Source organism: Nannospalax galili, unplaced genomic scaffold (genome assembly GCF_000622305.1).
Source record: "Nannospalax galili isolate Female #2095 unplaced genomic scaffold, S.galili_v1.0 scaffold87, whole genome shotgun sequence".
NCBI lineage: Eukaryota > Metazoa > Chordata > Mammalia > Rodentia > Spalacidae > Nannospalax > Nannospalax galili.
The window spans coordinates 12,956,525-12,975,200 of NW_008360320.1; the positions used below are offsets into that span (position 1 = coordinate 12,956,525).

Here is an 18,676-nt window from a genome sequence, read left to right on the forward strand (position 1 = left end):
TACCTCAATGGTTTCTCTACTTCCTGTTAGAAAGAAGAAATGAAAAGAAGAGGGTTGTAGGTTCATAGAAAGGAAGCTGAAATGAGATTGCCCTTGAGAATGGACTTTATTAGGAGAAATCCTCATAGCCAGGACAGCCATGGTGGGACCTTGAAGCAGGAGAGCATTGGAAGAGATAGCTGCAAAGCATAGCTTGATGAGCTGCTTGAAGAGAGAGACAGACCCTTCAAATAGAGGGTTTTCTGAGAGATTGAGATTTTCAAGGATGGATCTGATCCACATCGTGTGCTTTAACATGACATATGCTGTTCGACAGGGACAAGAGACATGCACTAGGTAGGACCATGAACTTTCCTTTCAGCTACAGGCAGGAAAGAAGGATTCAAGACACAGTATGCTCTTTACCTTCTCTGACAGAGCGAGAGAGAGAGAGAGAGAGAGAGAGAGAGAGAGAGGAGAGAGAGAGAGTGTGTGATTTAGGGTCCAGATTTAAGAAAGAGTATGGTATTAATATTTCTAAGTGACTTATTTCACATAGCATGATGAATTCCAGTTGCATCTATTTTCCTGCAAACGTCATGATTTCATTTTTTTAACGACTGTATAAAATTTCATTGTGTATATGAACCACATCCATTGATGGGTATGTAGACTGATTCCATTTCTTAAATGCTAGGAATAGGGCAGCAGTAAAAGTGGATAGGTAATATTTCTGTACTTGGGCTTAGAATCTGTTAATTATACACTCAGGAGTGGTGTAACTGGGTCATATGGTGGTTAACTTTTTAGGTTTTTGAGAACTCACTATCCATGTTTGTATTTTCACCAATGTCATGTACTCTCACTTGTCAATTTTACTATTATTTGCTGTGTTTTAGGAGTCCTTTTCAGAAAATCCTTATTTATGCCTCTATCTTGAAGGTTCTTTTCCTTATGTTTCCCATACCAATTTCAAAGTCTTAATTATTATAGTAAGGTATTTGGTTAACTTTAAATTGAGTCTTGGGTAGAGTCTGAGATATAGATCTAATTTTATTCAACAACTTTGCTCTTTATAAATTGTCTGGTTTTCTTTTTCTTTTTTTTGTCATACTGCCCACTATTTGTACAAACCACTATAAATGTTACAATTCTCTCTTCTTATTGGAAAATTATTTTCAATTGAATAATGTATCTTTTAAGAATGTGGCATGGAGAAAATATAAACATATTTTCTTAAAATAGTTTTACATTTTTTAGCATAATATGCACAACTATGTTCAAAGAGAACTGACTTCTATGAATTCTAAAGCAGTTGAAATAATGCTAATTATTATTGAAGGTATATTCTTTCTTACTTTTAGGGATTAAACAATGTTATTGCTATCGACTTTGATTATAGAGAAGAATTTATCTATTGGATTGATTCTAGCAGACCAAATGGAAGTCGCATAAATAGAATGTGCCTAAACGGAAGTGACATCAAGGTAACTACACATTCAGAAATGGGATTACTGGACATGTCATTGGTATGATTGACTAGGATAGAAAACATTACTTTATGACAATAAAGTATCTATTAGCCTGGTTTTAATTTCATATTTGTGCTGTATGCATTAAGTAGTTAAATATGTGATATGAAACCTTCTATCTTCATGTTTTATTTCAACATTATTACTTACAATCAGATAAATTTTTGTAATTGTAACAAGTTAAATGGCAGATGAAATTATAGTACCACTAAAATTAACCTAGTTGGAATTATCGAACGTACATTCGTAAAATCATGAATGTTCTTAGTAGTTATCACACTATTGACACTGTTAAATACTTTAGATGTGAGCTGCTTGGTGCCACTTATTGTTAGCCTGTACTTTAAAATGAAAATATTTGTACTGTGCATATACAGTTAAGTGTTTTATAAAGAAGTTTTAGGCACTGGAGAGATGGTTCAGTTGTTAAGAACAATTTCTTCTCTTGCAGAGGATTGAGTTCAGTTCCCAGCACCCACAAGGTGGCTCACAAATGACTATAACTCCAGGTCCAGGGGATCCAATGCCTTCCACTGCCCTCTTTGAGTACCAGGAATGCAAATTGAACACATGCATACCTTCAGGCACTCACACAGACACATACAAATAATAAATAAATAAATAAATAAATCTTTTTAAAAAAGTTAAATAGATGAAGCTCATCAATAATTTTTACTTTTGGATTTTTTAGTGTTTTAATATATTTTATTACATTTATTTATTTGACGTGTGCATGGGTGGGAATTCACACATGCCATGGTGTGTGTTTGGAGGTCACGGGACAACTTGTAGGAGTTGTTTTTCTCCTTCTACCTTGTGAGTCCTGGAACTTGAACTCAGATTTTCACACTTGGAGGCAAGTGCCCATACTGGCTGATCCATCTTGCCAGCCTTTAATTTTAATTGTTGTAACCATTTATAATATCATATGAAGTTATAGTGTAAGCAACAAATGATTTTGAAAACATTGTTGAATTAAATTTTTATTTATTTACTTATTTTTATATTATGCGTATGAAAGTTTTACCAGCATGCAAGGATACCATGCGTGTACAATGACTGTGGAGACAAAAAGAGGGTGTTGTTTTCTCTGAAATTGGAGTTACTGATGACTGTGGGTGCTGGGAACTGAAGCCAGGTCTTCTGCAAGAGCAGCCAGTGCTCCTAATTACTCAGCCATCTCTCCAGTTCTCATTAGTGAAATCTTAATGTACATGTATTTAGTGGTCTGGATTCATCTGACTCAGGTGATCACATGCACAGTGGTATAAGACCATAAAAGCAGCCTGGCTCCAGCAGCACAGTGGCTAGTGGCATCCAGCAAGCAGGATTTTGTTCTTTTAGAAACTTTTGACAATTTTCATAAAAACTGTGAAAGTAATTTTATTCCAATTTGATTACATATTTTTTTCTGTACGAATTTTAAGAACAGTCACTTATATTTCAAAACATCTCAGTATTTTAAATTCCATATCTAATGCGTTGTTGCTCTCATTCCATTGTTCCTTTAAGTCATGCTGTACTGTAAGTTTACACAGTGCATCGTTCTTCCCCTGAGGCAACAAATTCTCTGATATTCTTTGAAATAGTCATTAATGTCAATTTCCAAAAATGGAATTTGGAAGAAAAAATAAGCAAATATGAGTTGCAGTCAGACCCTCATGCGGCATCAGAACCTCGTGTGGTGTTATTGCCCTTTCATTCACTCCTGCTTTGTCTTCACTGTGTTCACATTAGTGGTGTTAGGAAACAGATTGCTCTAAAATTTAAGTATTATTTTCTTTTCTCTTATAGTATAACTATTAGCTTCTATGCATCTCCAAGACTTAATTTATTTCCTTTACATAGTCCTAAAAGTATTGAGACTTCAAATGAGCCAAGAATTATAGATCGTTTAACATGGATCAATTGTATGCAGAAAACCTGTATCTTTACACACAAAACTAAATACATTTGAAATTGACATGAAATTGACATTTGAAACTAAATACATTGAAATTGACTTTGCTATGTTTAAAACACCTAGTTCATTAGTATACATTCTTATTTCTTTTTGTAGTATGCCTGACTTGGAATTCAGTATGTAGACCACACTGGTCTTGAACTCAGAGATATCCACATGCCTCTGCCTCTGCTGGGATCAGAGGTGTGTGCCACCACACCTGGCTTCCTATTGCAGTGTTTCAATAGGGGAAGAACATGTGGGAGACTGGGGTTATGTTACTAAAGTCATGCCAGCACTTCTTAAAATTAATATTAATTATTGTTTGTATGTGCATATGACAGAAGTTGTTCCTAAATTTTAAGAGGATGAATGCATCAACTCTAATGGAAATGGGACCATTGATTGTGCATCTATTCAACATCTGTTTATTTGGGCCACTTTATTTTCGTAAACCCATATGTAACTTCTAGAAGCCTGAATATGTATTAGGTAACTTCTTTTTAAAAAAGTAATGTGCTATGTTAAATTGCTCTCTTGTTTATCTAAATTTTTTTTCTGCAGTTTAAAATAGATTTCTGTATCTCAGTAAAAATCAAGAAATAATTGCTTAATTCCTACTGAAGGCATTTATACTGTTATCTTTCTAAACTTTTATGTTGTTAGGTAGTGCATAACACCGCTGTCCCCAATGCACTTGCTGTTGATTGGATTGGAAAAAATCTCTATTGGTCTGACACAGAGAAAAGGATAATTGAAGTATCCAAACTCAACGGCTTGTATCCTACTGTACTCGTTAGCAAAAGACTGAAGTTTCCCAGGGACCTGTCTTTAGATCCTCGAGCCGGGTTTGTAAAATGTTAAAAACTAAAAATTAGAAGTTTAGATTATATTCACTGTGTTAAATTCCTAGTTCCATAGGCCACTAACATGAAAATGTAAAGGAATATATGAATGTATAGATGTTCTTATTGCAAATCAAGAATAATAAATATGACCACGGCAATCAAAGAAATGTATTTAAAACATTTTAAAATAACTGCTTTTTAAATATAGTCATGACTTTTTCTAAGCAGTCAGTATATTTTTTTGTGGAAATGAATAAAACAGGCATCACTGATTTGAATGGTTTAAATCTTGGAATAAGAGAAAAAAACACTTGAAAAAGCTTTTAGTGTTATGGTGGCCATAGGTATGAATGAACAATGTAAGTCCTGCTCTTTAAAGCAGGAGACGTGATTGGTGTCCATAGATAATAAGTGACCAGGTGCATTGCATCATCAAATCCATGCAAGAGGAGAAGCAGAGGCATAATGGGACCGGCTCTTGTTGATTCATTCGGCCTGAGGGAAATTATTGCAAGAACAGTGAGTGGCTGGGCCATTCAGAGGAGCAGTGACCATGCAGTAAGGCATCAAAGCTCTCTGGTGTTTTACTAAAGTTCTGCAGATTATGACCATTTTCATTCACTTTCAATTATGTTGTTTTTGTAGGTTCAGAATGCATAACTTTCTGTTTTTGCACTATAATGTCTCTTGATTACATGCTCTAAAATGACTTTCGTAGAAGTTCAACCTACCTAGCATACTTGTTAAGATAATGAATTTTGAGACACTTGGTTGCACTAAATAGTTGCCATTCCCAGAAGCAGGAAGTAGGAATGCTGTAGAATTACAAGTATTCTCCTCTCTAAATTCACTTTCAAAATATGTTTTACCAAATAGCTACATTCATCATACTTTAAGCAACCTTTGGATTTTAGTTGTTGCTAATGTAGTGTATCTCCATGTTTATAACTGGAAAATTCTCATGTCATAATATACTTTATAGAATAATTTTAAGTATTAATTTGGCTAAAAGCTATACCAAATAGGAAAAAATGTGCACTTTGGGTGCATTTCTGTTTCCAAGGGCATGGGCACATTTTAGCTTTTCACTATATAACTCTGTAATCATTTTATTATATTTTAAAATATTTTCTTTTCCATAGCAACATAATGTTCAGAAGAATTTTAGCTGAAACTGCTGTAACTGAGCATCTCTATAAGTGTTTTAGGCCCTTTTGACCAGATGCATTAAATTCAGCCTCTAACATTTATTCTTGAGTATGTATGAGTGGATATTTTAAGTTGTTTTGCCATACAGTCTGAAACTTTAATTTTCATTTTACAATTCCTTATATTGTTTTCAAGCAAAATCAACTTGGTTTGGCTTCTTATTCCAAGTCACTGAATATGCTTCACTTCTAATGAAAGAAACATTGCCTGTTTAATAATGAATTTCCGGTTTATGAAACAAAAACTGATCCTAGTCCGTTAAATGCTGCTAAATCCAGCTCTGAATTTTGTTTCTCCTGGGTTACAGTTATCACCTCATAAACTGAAAGCAGCCTTAAGTTAGCATCAACATAAACCCATCCATTTAAAGTGTCAATTAAAATTACAAAGAACTGAATAATTGCAGATGCTATGAGTGACTCCTTTGACTTCATATTTGGATAAAATTTTGTTTGCAGTACTTGGGTGTAATTTTATAACTGAAGACATAGATAAAAATCAGATCTTTTTATGAAACAATTAAAGCCACCTATTTCAATTGCTACAATTTAACAGCATCATTTTGTTAGTACTGTTTTGCTGATTCCCCAGAGTAAGAAAATAAGAAAACCAGACCTTAGCATTTATGAGAAGTGTTTAGGCTAAAAATACCTTACCTTATATAGTGTTGTATGATCCTGATTTAAAGATGCCATCTTAAATTGTAAGGCTGTTTAGTAAAATACCCTTGAAACTTTCTTTGTCAGATTATTTCTGTGATTAACATATGAACTGTATATGTCTTTCCTACTAGCCCTGTGTTTTCTGGAGAGGTGTCATTTCTGTCCTGTTATTGGTAAAAGATAAAGTAAGGATTTGTTTCAGGATCACTGAGCTGTTTAATTTTATGAAACAACCAAACTTTTAGGAACTATTTGGGGGGGGGGGATTTCTAAATTTTACCTGTGATATGCCAATTTCTCAAATCCATTTGGATATAGTGGCTACTTACAGAAAAGAAGATTGAGTATCACCATTTTGATTGTTATATTTAAATTAAGTTATAATTTTAATTTGTCTCAAATTTCTAACCAATCTGTTATCTACTTTAATTTTTGAGATAATATGCAAAATAGTAATTATTTTCAGCAATTACAATAGTACATGTTAAATATTTTTAAACTATCATTTACGAAGGACATACATAAGAATTTTAACCAGAATGAAAAATAGAACTAATCTTCAAACTACACTGAGCATCATTTTATCTATGACTTTAACTATGATGCCAGTGAGGTTACTGTAAGAAAAGACTGATGTCATTTTTCATATGTCAGAATATGGTTCCCAATCCCCTAAGAATTCATATTAAAGTCAATGAATTATTGGCCTAGGAACAAAAATAAACCCATCTACTCATACATGAATTCTAATCCTTTTTGTTTAGAATTGAGTGAACATCTTTGGGACACAAATAAAATTGAAAGACAGTCTCCACAAATATTTCATTGTCCTAGGTAAACACATGAAAAACAACAATTACAATGTAGGACAGAAGAAATCATACAGTAGAGAAAAAATGTGTCTAATTGCATCAGAGAAACCCTAGTGTAAAGTAATGGTCAAGTAAGAAGTAGACAGGTCCTGTAGTCACTTGTGGGCAGGAAATATCTCTGTCCAAAAGAAGCTGCTCTTTGGGAATACAGACTCAAAGGAGCATCCAGGGAACTTCAAGGCATTCATCATGATTGGAATAAATTAAGCATATGTCTTTGAGGAACTAGTTCATGTTATAGAGCAAAAGAGCTGGGAATAACTCAAAGCAATGTGTCCCAATACAATAATGGCAAACAGAAAACCTTCCTGAATTTCTGGGTTGGGAAGTCAGCAAACGGAAGTGATTTTGCAGAATATGGGAAATACAGGAAGAGGAAGATAGAGGACAGGGAAGTGATTAGTTTCTAGACCTTCTATGACCTTCACTCATTTCCAAAGCACTTTATGAATTAGAAAACTTTGTCTCAGTTTTATTACTTTAGATATATTTGCTTGGTCTTGGAGACATATATGATTGTTCTTATTACATTCCTTGTAGTATATATAACATTCAACCTCAAACTAGTTAGGTAACCCCAGGATCATTTAGTTAGCACAATATTAAACTGGGACTTTAATTTGGTTTCCAGGCTATGTTCCCATGTTTTTTTCTGCCACATCACATTAGAGTTTTCCAGTAACAAATCAGTTGTGGGTAGTGAGTGTGTTTTCTGGGAAAAAAATAAGAAAGAATAAATAACCCCGAAGCACAAATCCCATATTTTTTTCTATCTTAATAGTTAATTCTTTTCTTTACTAAAAACAGTAGTATGGATGATGAGTTTTTAAAAAAATACATACCTGAAACATTACAAGCATGTCTTTATATTCTTATTATTTACACTACCATATTTAAACTCAGGGCCTCAAATATGCTACCGAGAGCTCTACCACTGATGTACAACTTAGCCCATGCTTTATGTCTAAAGACATATTTTTGTTGAGTTATATTCCTCATACTTTATTAACTACCCCCTGAAATAACAACAGGTTTCATTCAGAATTTGAAATAAATGATAATGAACACATATAAAGGACACAGAGTGTCTATATTCATTCTGCCAATGTGCATGGTAATAATGCAAATAATTTTGTGAAGATTTACTTTATATTTCTGTGTCAGCTTATGCCAGTCCTTTCCAGAATATCAGAAATATAGGAGGGGCTGACACATGGAAGAGGAATGGCCAGCTTTTGAAGATTCTCAGATCTCTTATTTACTGAGGTGGAATAAAATCCATTTTTCCAAGAGCATCAGAAATATCACTTCTTGTGTGAAATATTTCCTAAAGGTGCCTAAAGTGGAACCCACAAATTGAACACTTAACATTATACAAATACCTTAATTTTTGCCTTAACACAAAGATCATTGTATAATTATTGTGTCTGTCTTACACTGCTAAATTCACTGTTGAATGGACCACACCGCATAAACTGATATATAGTTGACGTGGAAATGACCTGCTTGTTTCAAAGAGAGGACTCATAAAAAGAGGGGATGCCTGCTCAGAGGTTATAACAACCATGGAGGATAAAAATTCACTTTCTGATTCTGTGGATGAAACAGAGAAATATTTCATTGAACTTGGCAGTTACTCTAAAATATCTATTCCACTAATTAAAAAAAATATTTTATTATTTTTATTTTATGTGTATGAGTGTATTGCCTGCATGTTTGTGAGTGCACCTGTGTCCTGCATTGCTGCAGAGGTCAGAAGAGGGCTTCAGATTCCCCTGGAACTGGAGTTAAGGTTGGTTTGTAGCCTCCATGTGGGTGCTGGGAATCAAACCCAGGTCCTCTGCAGGAGCAGTCAGTGCTCTTACCGCTGAGCCATCTCTCCAGCCCCATAATGTAGTTTTTTTGTTTTGTTTTGTTTTATTTTGTTGTGTATTTTTGTCTTTTTGAGACAGGGTCTCCCTGTAGTTCTAGCTGGCCTAGAACTCACTATGAAGATCAGGCTGGCCTTGAACTCTCAGCGATCCGACTGCCTCTACCTCCCAAGTGCTGGGACTACAGGCATGTGCCACCATGACCAGTCTTATTCCACTAATTTTAAAATCTATAAAACAGTTGATCTCAATATTTCTGCTGCTGGGCATAATTCACAGGAAATAAGCATAAATGTTTGTTTTTACAATTCAGATTTAGAAGTAACTGCAGGAGGAAGAAGCTTCTATAACTTTGTTACTGGAATACTGGGCAAAACCATAGACTTCTATTTAATTAATCTCAAACAAATCCAATGTATTATATTCAACTGTTGAAGACTTCCTCAAGAACACAGAGACCTGTTGTTATGGCTGCAAAGCAGACATCTTTTATATGTTTATACTTGGTATAATTTACACAATAGTTACTATGTTAGACTGAGAATTTTCTTAGGTGATCATGTATAAACAGTATTACCTGGTACAATCTAAAACTGTAGACATTTTCATTGAAGTATTGATTTTAATATTTATTACCAACAAATTTTGCACACAGGTACTTCCTTAGGAATTGTATTCCTTAGGGTAAAATATCCATTTTGTTTAGTGAAATCTTAATGACAAATTTAAAAAATAAATGTTTATCAAACAGGGCTGTGTTTCAAAAGGAAAAGATAGTCTGCCTTCCAAAGTTAGCTACCTCTTATTAAAAGACAGGTTATCCTCCGTTACGAACATTCAGTGAAATGATAGTTTCTTTCAATACAATAAGTGTTTTCATAATGATCTGATTCATATTTAATTTGGTAAACCAGGTAATAATATACATAAAATCCAGGAAAATTACATAATAGTACAGGGTTGGATAATCCAGATGTAACTGGTAAACTACTGGGTAGGTCTTATTAAAGCAAAAATATATTAATTCGCACATGTCATACCTAAATTGCTAATACTTGCTGAATACACTATTATATTTATCAACATGCTAAATTCTTTTAGATATTATGTCATTCAATCCTTATAAGAACTCTATAAATGAAGTTATCATTGACTTGCTTTAAATTTGAGAAAATACAGGCTCAGGGAGACTAAATCTCCAAGGTTCACATAATATTGAGAAGTCTTGGGGTTTGAATACATATAACATGTTTCTAGGGTTTGCTTGCCTAAGACTCTAATCATTGAGAAGATGCTAGTCTGTAAGTCTACGAGAGTCCTGAAATATATACATACATATATATATAATATATATATATATATATATATATAGAGAGAGAGAGAGAGAGAGAGAGAGAGAGAGTGTTGTTGTTGTTGTATAACTTCTGGTCTCTCTTTAGCAGTCAGATGACCAGTGAAAGCCTAAACTATAAGTTCTATGTCTGTTGCAGAATCAAAATCTTCAGTTAAGTTATTCTATATTCTGAAATCTGAAGACGTAACAGTACATTATTCTTGAATAATTTGGAAGCTAATTTTAAAGATAAGTTTCTTTCAGGTTCAAGAAAATGTTAGTGAGCACAGGTGTCTTTGATGAATTTCTCCAATTACCATGCACTGTTTTGTATCCCAATGGTAATGCAGTTTTATCTTAATATGCTTTAGATTTCTGATATTTTTACATCTACCTCTACTGAATTCACTTGAGAGATTATTGAAGGCAAACATTTTCTCTTTTACCTCTTTGTCCCTCCTTAGACACATCTACTACAAAGTGTAACCACCAAGGAATTGTCATTTGAGTATAATGTAGTTTCCAAGTGGTTAGATACGGCTTTAGGATTTATCAAAAATATCCCACCATTGACTTACTCCAAAGCGTTCTCTGATTATAAGGCAAGACATTCTATACCATCACATGTTGTTCAGGTGCACTTGTAATGAAGAAAAACAATTTTATTGACTCCTGGTGCACCAATCCTGGGAACTGCTTTAAGGAACCAGATACTGTTGCCTGGAGCCGTCTGGTGAATGCAGAGATACTGCATGTCCACTTAGAGCCTTGAAGTGCTGTGGAGTGCAGTAAGGTTCTGAAAGGTCCTGCAATAAAAAGAGGGTGTTTTACAAAGTGTTTCTCAAGTGTATTTGATCTTCTAACCTACCCTGAAAATATGAACTAACACTAATTAAGAAATAATTTGTGGAGAGCAGAGGGAGCAATGTGAATTACATGTTCATAAACAATATCTTTATAATTAACAAGCACAAGCAAGACAAAGGTGGAAGAAAGCCAGAAGTGGAAATGTGGAACAGTAAATGGAGCCTGGCGAGGGCAGTAGTTCCCACATTTCAGTAGTGGGGAACAACTGGAAGAAAAATACTTGGAGCCTCAAAATAAAGACTTGAATTTTCAGGGATTTCAGACTTTGGACACTTAAGACTTTTTGATAGAAAAATAGATTGATTTTTATGATTTAAGCCTCATCTTTGTGACATCGTAGTGTATGAGTACAACAATTTCATATGATGAAAAGTCACAATACAAATGGAAATTTAGAATTTATTTGGAATTTAGATCATTGGTAATTTATTTAGTTACCTCAAAAATATTACTGGCCCATCCAACATTTTCTAGTATTTTTGTGGATTTGCATTTAATAGCAAAAACTTTTTGCTTTTGAGATATTTCACCTGTAAGTATAAACCTATGTAGTGTGTGTAATTAAATAGAAAAATTAAGACTGTCTCTAATTAAAGCAATCTGGATTTTAAATAATACAGAAACAACTGAAAAATTTTAATATATTAATTGACTTATATAGTTTTATCAAAATGATGTATAAAGCACATGCAAATTTTATCATATGAATATGTGTGAAAGAAACTAGTAGAAACATATCCCATTTGGTAAGAAGACGTCAGCATCAAAATTCCAAAGAGTCATGGTCACTAAGACAAGGAAGGTTTTGTTGTTGCTGTTCATTTCAGCAAGATGAACTGCTTCTCATGACTTCTTTTTGGCTTCGTTTCTTACCTTGTATCCTTTCCCACTGTGTGTAGTGTGGAGAGCAAGGTGCTTCTCTCTTAGTTTATGAGAAGGAAATGGAGACTTTTTTCTAGATGATGTAGTTCGTTGATATATGTTTATATTTCAAAGGAAAAAAAGACTAAAACAATCCAAGAGTCCAATAAAAATAACATTGCTTTTTAAGGTGTTTGGCATGTATCATTAATGATTATATGAAAATTTCCAAATGAGTTAAAAATGGATACTGACGTATGAAAGAAATCACAGCAATTCCAGGGTTGCCCCATGAGAAGGCAGATATTTCTAGATTCAAGTTTAAAATTTCATTCTCAAGAGCTCTCTTTAAACCTGTACTTAGAAAATTCATGTTTAAAAAAAATTTTTTTTGAGACAGGTCTCAAGACCTTGACCTTATGATCCTCTTGCCTCCACATTCTGAGTGTTGGGATAACACCTGCTTTATGTGGTGCTGGGGATGGAACCCAGGGACTCTTTCATGCTATGAAGGCATTCTACCAACTGAGCTCGTTCCTAGCCCCAAATTCTTTCTTTTGTTTAGTCCTTATTGGAGATGTATTTCTTGTTAGTAATCACCATGCTTAATTAGAATTTCACTAATATTTTAAGATCAAAGATCAAATTAGGTACATAAGCTTTTATGCGTACCCAAATAATACTAAGCATAACAATGCTTGTCCTATTTACAGTGATCATTTATTCTAGTCCTGTGCTTGGTATATTTCTCCTGAAAATGTTGCTATTGTTTGAACAAAATATCAGAAAATAATCTTTATCAAAATTTATGATGATAAAACATTTTAAAACCTTTTTAAATTTCAACTAAATAGCACATTTTTACTCACATAGAATAATTGTTTACAATATTACATGTAATATTATAATATTATATGTGCATTGTTATACACCTTCCACATTTGAACAATTAAATGCCAAGGGTTATACATAGCAGGAAAGAATAAAGTCTTGAAAAACAATACATCTTCAAAGATGTATAGCCTTCAGGGCAGCTGGGGCTACAGGGTAACCCTGTCTCAAAAAACAAATAAAAATAGCTTAAATAGAGTGAAATTTTTCAGTGATGTGGTTCTTATTTGTTTTTGTATTTTATATGATGCAATAAAATATTTCACTCAGCTTAATTAGTATTAATTCAATAGTATCGATATCAATTCCATCTTCCTGCCCTGCCACGCTGTCTGAAATGCCCTGTTCCAGAAATTCTCATGCTGTGATTTAAATCTGCCTTGTGGTAGAACGTGCTGTGTGAAAGAAGCCCTTCATCTAGTCTGTTAGATATGATGTCTACCAGACGTACATGGCTCCTGGACACTTGAAATATGGTAGTATAAAATGTATCTGATTTTTGTCAATTTAAATGTAAATAGTCATAATGGGATAGTAGCTACCACATAGACAATGTACATTCAAACAAATGAAATGATATCTATATTATAACCTTGGAATTTCTCATGGATAAAGAACAAATAATAATATTAAATAGATAATAAATACAGATGATGAATGATATAAGATAAATATCTATGGAATTTACATCTGTTAATTGTGTGAATCTGTGATTTATTTACACATGGAACATCTCATTATTAAATATGTGTTTTTATTCGGTAATGAGAACATATGTTTAAAATTAAATGAATATTTCAATCCATACTATAGGTTTAATTTGAAAAAAAAAAATGAGAAAAGTTTACACCGAAGGCTGCCAAGTGACAGTTACAGTCAAGTGATACACAAGGATTAATTTGAGAATAGTTGAACAAGAAAGTAAAATATTGTGTGACGTTTTACTCCAGGAAGCCCTGTCAACAAATAGCTATTGATTTTCTTTCCTAGGTATTTGTATTGGATTGACTGCTGTGAGTACCCTCATATTGGCCGTGTTGGAATGGATGGATCCAATCAAAGTGTTGTCATAGAAACAAAGGTTTCTAGACCTCTGGCACTAACAATAGATTATGTGAATCATAGACTCTACTGGGCTGATGAAAATCACATTGAATTTAGCAACATGGATGGATCTCGTAGACAGAAAGGTTGGTCCAGCAGTATAAATGAGTCAATATTTGACAAGTACAAAAAATTTACTAATTTAAATATATATATATATTCATTTTGTATGCTTTGTGTCATAAAATGCATTCTTAATTTAAGATTAGACATTATATTCCTTTATGAAAATTTATTTAAAAAATCATATAGTTTATATATATATATAAATTTTGATACTGTTGCTTTAATTGTATTTTCCTTAATAAATAAATTGGATAATAATCTTATAAATTAATATATACCTGTGTCCTCACTGAATTGGAATAGAAAGATAATTCCTTGGAAACGTAATTTTTTTTCTATTGCAGTCAGGTAGACTTTGAATTTTCTTTGAGAGTGAGTAGAGTATTAGCATTTTTTAATAGAAGTGAAGTGGTACTTAAAGGTTATAAATTTTGCACATGATTAAGTTTACTATTATCTACTTAGCAAGAGCAACAACATGAATGCTTCAAATCATAATAACATTAGAGAAATAGTATAAATATGAACACATGTAAAAATCTGCAGATTTTTTTCACTTTTTATAACTCTGTAGATTTTTAAATATCTATCAGATATGTAAAGGAATTTTTTATAAGGAAATACTGAATAAGGAGGAGGCATATTAAATAAAAATAAAGCTGAAAAAATTAAAAGAGGTAAGGATCTAATAGGAAAGTTTTAGTAAAGTCCAGACAAATATGATGGACATACGCTATGAAGGACTGAAGTGAACTGTTTTTTTCCACTGAATGAAATTTTTTAAAAAATCTCAATTTTTCACTGATCCCCAGGCATTTAACATGTTTTGTTATGAGGTATTTTGAATTCCAAATATCTCTTCAAATACTAATTTCACAGATGACCCAAATAACATCTGCTGATTGGTGTGGTCTAACATAGACTGCTTTCTCCTCTGGCCATTGTACTTAACTCAGAACTGCTGGAGAAAGGGCAAAGAGGAGTAGAAAGGAAGAGAAAAACATCTGTTAAACACCAGGCGAGACCCTGAAAAGTGTGCATGTGTGGGGCCCTCCAGAGTCTGAAGCCACTGAGATTCTAAAGAAAAGACCTAGAAAAGTCCTGAAGCCCTAGCACTTGATATTTTTCCCTGAGGTCTGTTGTTTCACCTTTGAACAATTGCAACCTTCTTTTATATGCTAAATTTTATTTCTTCAAAGAATGTGGTAAAAATATACTGTATGAAATTACAACCTTTGAGCAAGCAATGCTGACAGGAGGTTTCAGAGTTGCTTCTGTAATGGAGCACTGATGTTAACTGCTCATTTGGATACTCATAGGTGTTTACATTCCAATTATGAACAAGAAAAAGCCCACTATTGTTGCAATTCAAATGAAGAATTATATAAACATTATTTTAAAACTTTGATTACAATGTTAACAAATCACAATCACACTTGGCATTTAAAAGTTATTCCTGCTTGGACATGATGGCACATGCCTTTAATGCCAGCATGAGAGAGGCAGAGGCAGGTCTCTGTGAGATCAAAGCCAGACCCGTCTACATAGCAAATTACAGGAGAGCTGGGGCTACTGGGAGACTGTGTATCAATCCCCTGCCACACACACACACCAAAGTTATCTTTCCCTAAAGAATCTATAATGACTCGCTCCTTACCATCCCAGGATGATAGAATTCAGAGTTCTGCTATGTTATCCTTAGCATACAATTTCACATCCACAAAAGTGTGCTAGATTGCTTTAACTATTTTAGTCTGAGTTACAATTTATTGGTTAGCAAATGTATGCAAACTTTGATTCTCTGGGTAAATTTTGAAAAGATATCAGAATATAAAGTGTTTCCTTATTTTTAATATGAAATTTTGATATTTAAAATGAATATGTAAAATATGTCTATTGGAAACTATTGTCTCTGTCCTCTGGAAATTACTTAAAAAACTGATAGAATTTAAAATCAAATGCACATGAACCAAAGTATCCCGGACTCATGGTAGTGGTAGTGACTCTGTAGATACATACAGCCAGAAGACATGACACTAAAATAACTTAAAAATAAGATATTGGCTGAAAGATTCATTTATCATGCCGTTACTAAATTTAGAAACAAGTAAAAGTCATTTTGAACTTAAGTGGAAAGAGAAGATAAGTGAAAGATTTGCTGTCTTCAGAAGTATTTTCTCCTTAAGGATTTCACAGAAAGACTAATGAAAAATCTGTTACATGTGCCTTAACTGTCAATGACCAAATGCAGGCCAATAACTGCCTGGTAGTTTCTAATGAGGTGCTAATTGAGGCAGGTCTGAGTTACACCAACTCCAGAGCCAATGGAAGCAAGGGGTGCTCACCTCCATCCATGTGAAGAGGAATTAGGTTATTCTACTGTTTGCATTTGCATCATGAGGACATGGGAAATGCTGTATTTTAGGTGCAAAATGATATTTTAATATCAATTTATGTAACTGTGGTCACTACCCCCTTTATACTCCTACCAGACAACCGGTATTGGTCTTATCTATTTATGTCGTTAAAATTGAGTCCCAAGCTCAGTTGGCTAGGGCACACCAGTCATAAAAAGTTAGTGTGAGACACCAGGAGAAAAGAGAAATTTCAGACGCTCTTTTCATTAGTCAAATTTTAATAATGAGAAAAATTAATCCCTGAATAAAACTCAATGTTTAATTTTTATCTAAGAATATTCTGTTTTAACCATACAATAATTCTGTAAATGAAGAATTCCTTATTTCTTTTTTGGTTATTGATTTTTGAAACATAATCTCATGCATCCCAGGCTGACTTCAGGCTTGCTATATATGGAGGATGACCTTGAACTTCTGTTCTCCCTGCCTCACCTCCAGAGTATAGGCCACTGTACTGGGTTTATGTGGTGCTGAGGCTTAAATCTAGTGCTTCATGCTTGCTGAGCAAGCACTCTACCAAGTGAGGTCCATTACCATCCAAGTGTTTGAATTATTATTTTTTTTTCCTGCTTATGAATCTCTGAAGTTTTTAATTTCTGTGCTTTAAACACAATACCAGAATACATCCATGGTGCACATGGGCTGCAGTTTGCATTTGAGTTTCTCTGCTTCTTTCTCTGCTGCATCCTTTAGTTCACCTTCCTGCCAAATCCTGATACAACGGTTCAGAAAAGTTCAATTGGTCAATATTAGTCAATTAAACAACATTGATCAATATGTTTGTCTAGGAGCATGAAAAAGTAATCTTAATCTTATCATGTGAACTTCTCACTAACCCATCCCTCCACACAATATGTGTGTAATGATACTGATTTTTATACAATAACCTAGGGTATAGCATGAACAATGTAGTATGACAAAATATACATGTTCTTGAATTATTGCATCAGATAGTTTATTTTAAATTGCATCTTCATTGATTCTTTTAATTTTTTCTGACTCCTTCCAAATCATTCATTTTCACATTCCACATTGACTGGCATGTCTTTCTGTGCAATGAGTTATACTAGACTTTTGAGTAAAGAAAATAAGTCTGTCTTCAAAACAAAGTTCAATGGGAAAAATGGGTGAGCATGTAAAGACTTGAATTAGCTGGAACTAGAAGTCTATGGAAACATTATGGAAATGGAAACAAGTGTAGGGACACCTTTGCTGCAGTGTTGAGAGTCCCTGCAGTCTGAGGGGCTCTGTGAGCATCTCCATGTGGGGAAGTGCAGGACAGTCTTTACACAGAGGGAACGGCATGTGCCAAGCTGTAATAGAGTCTTGGAACAGTGTGAGGGTTATACAATTTGACTATGACTGGAAGGGACAGAAAAGGAAAATAATGACACGAGTGAACACGAGCAAATTGGGGCCAGATTTTGACAAGCCTTATATGTTTTGTAATTTGGTATTTATCCTCTAGGTCATAGGGAGCCATTGATGGTGTTTAGTTGATAGAAGGCTGTTATTAGATGTGACAACAGCATGGAAAATGAAAGACCCTTGAAGGGCAACCAATTTAAAGACTGTTAAAATATTTTAAGAGAAAATGCTTGAAGTGATTGCAGCTGTGGGAATAGGGATGCTGTGTTAGATTCCACACTAATCCAACAGCTAAAACAGATGAAATTAGTAAATGTAACAGGAGGAAGACTGGGGTTATAAATATTAAGTGAATGATTTATATAATTATGTAGTTAGTAAGGGGATGGAACTCCCACTTTTATAGCTGTTAGATATCTGTATATTTATGTACTTTTGTAAAAAGTAAATATACCAAAGTGAGTCTAACGTTGAATCTTGAGATTCAGTGTTTTGATGAGAGATACACTAGTTTTAATAGCAGGGTTATCACAGGGAAAATTCTAAAGATGTGGCTAGGCATATTCTAGTGTATCCTGTGCTTAAAACACCCCAGAATACTTGCCAGGCCCCCTAAGAGAATAAATATGGAATAAAGGTCAATCCATCCCCACTGTTCTGTGAGACATGAAACAGGTCTAATGAGAGACTCAGTAACTGGGGATGTTCTCCAGATAGAAATGTTCACAAATATGGAGAACAGGAAAAGGTAATGGGGTGGATAAGATAAAAATGCATCCTATGTATGTATGGAAACACCAGAATAAAATCCATAGTTAGATATAATTGACTCATTCATACACACACACACACAC

General features: G+C 33.8%; 1 protein-coding gene across 1 annotated transcript in view; it reads left to right on the forward strand.

Moving 5' to 3' along the window:
* Lrp1b (LDL receptor related protein 1B) overlaps positions 1 to 18,676 on the forward strand; it is a 2,166,816-nt gene that overhangs the window by 1,886,095 nt on the left and 262,045 nt on the right. Inside the window, exons 58-60 of the mRNA XM_008825194.2 lie at positions 1,344 to 1,466; positions 4,120 to 4,301; positions 13,858 to 14,057. Of these exons, the coding sequence (XP_008823416.1) occupies positions 1,344 to 1,466; positions 4,120 to 4,301; positions 13,858 to 14,057 (505 nt within the window). The remainder of the gene's footprint in view (positions 1 to 1,343; positions 1,467 to 4,119; positions 4,302 to 13,857; positions 14,058 to 18,676) is intronic.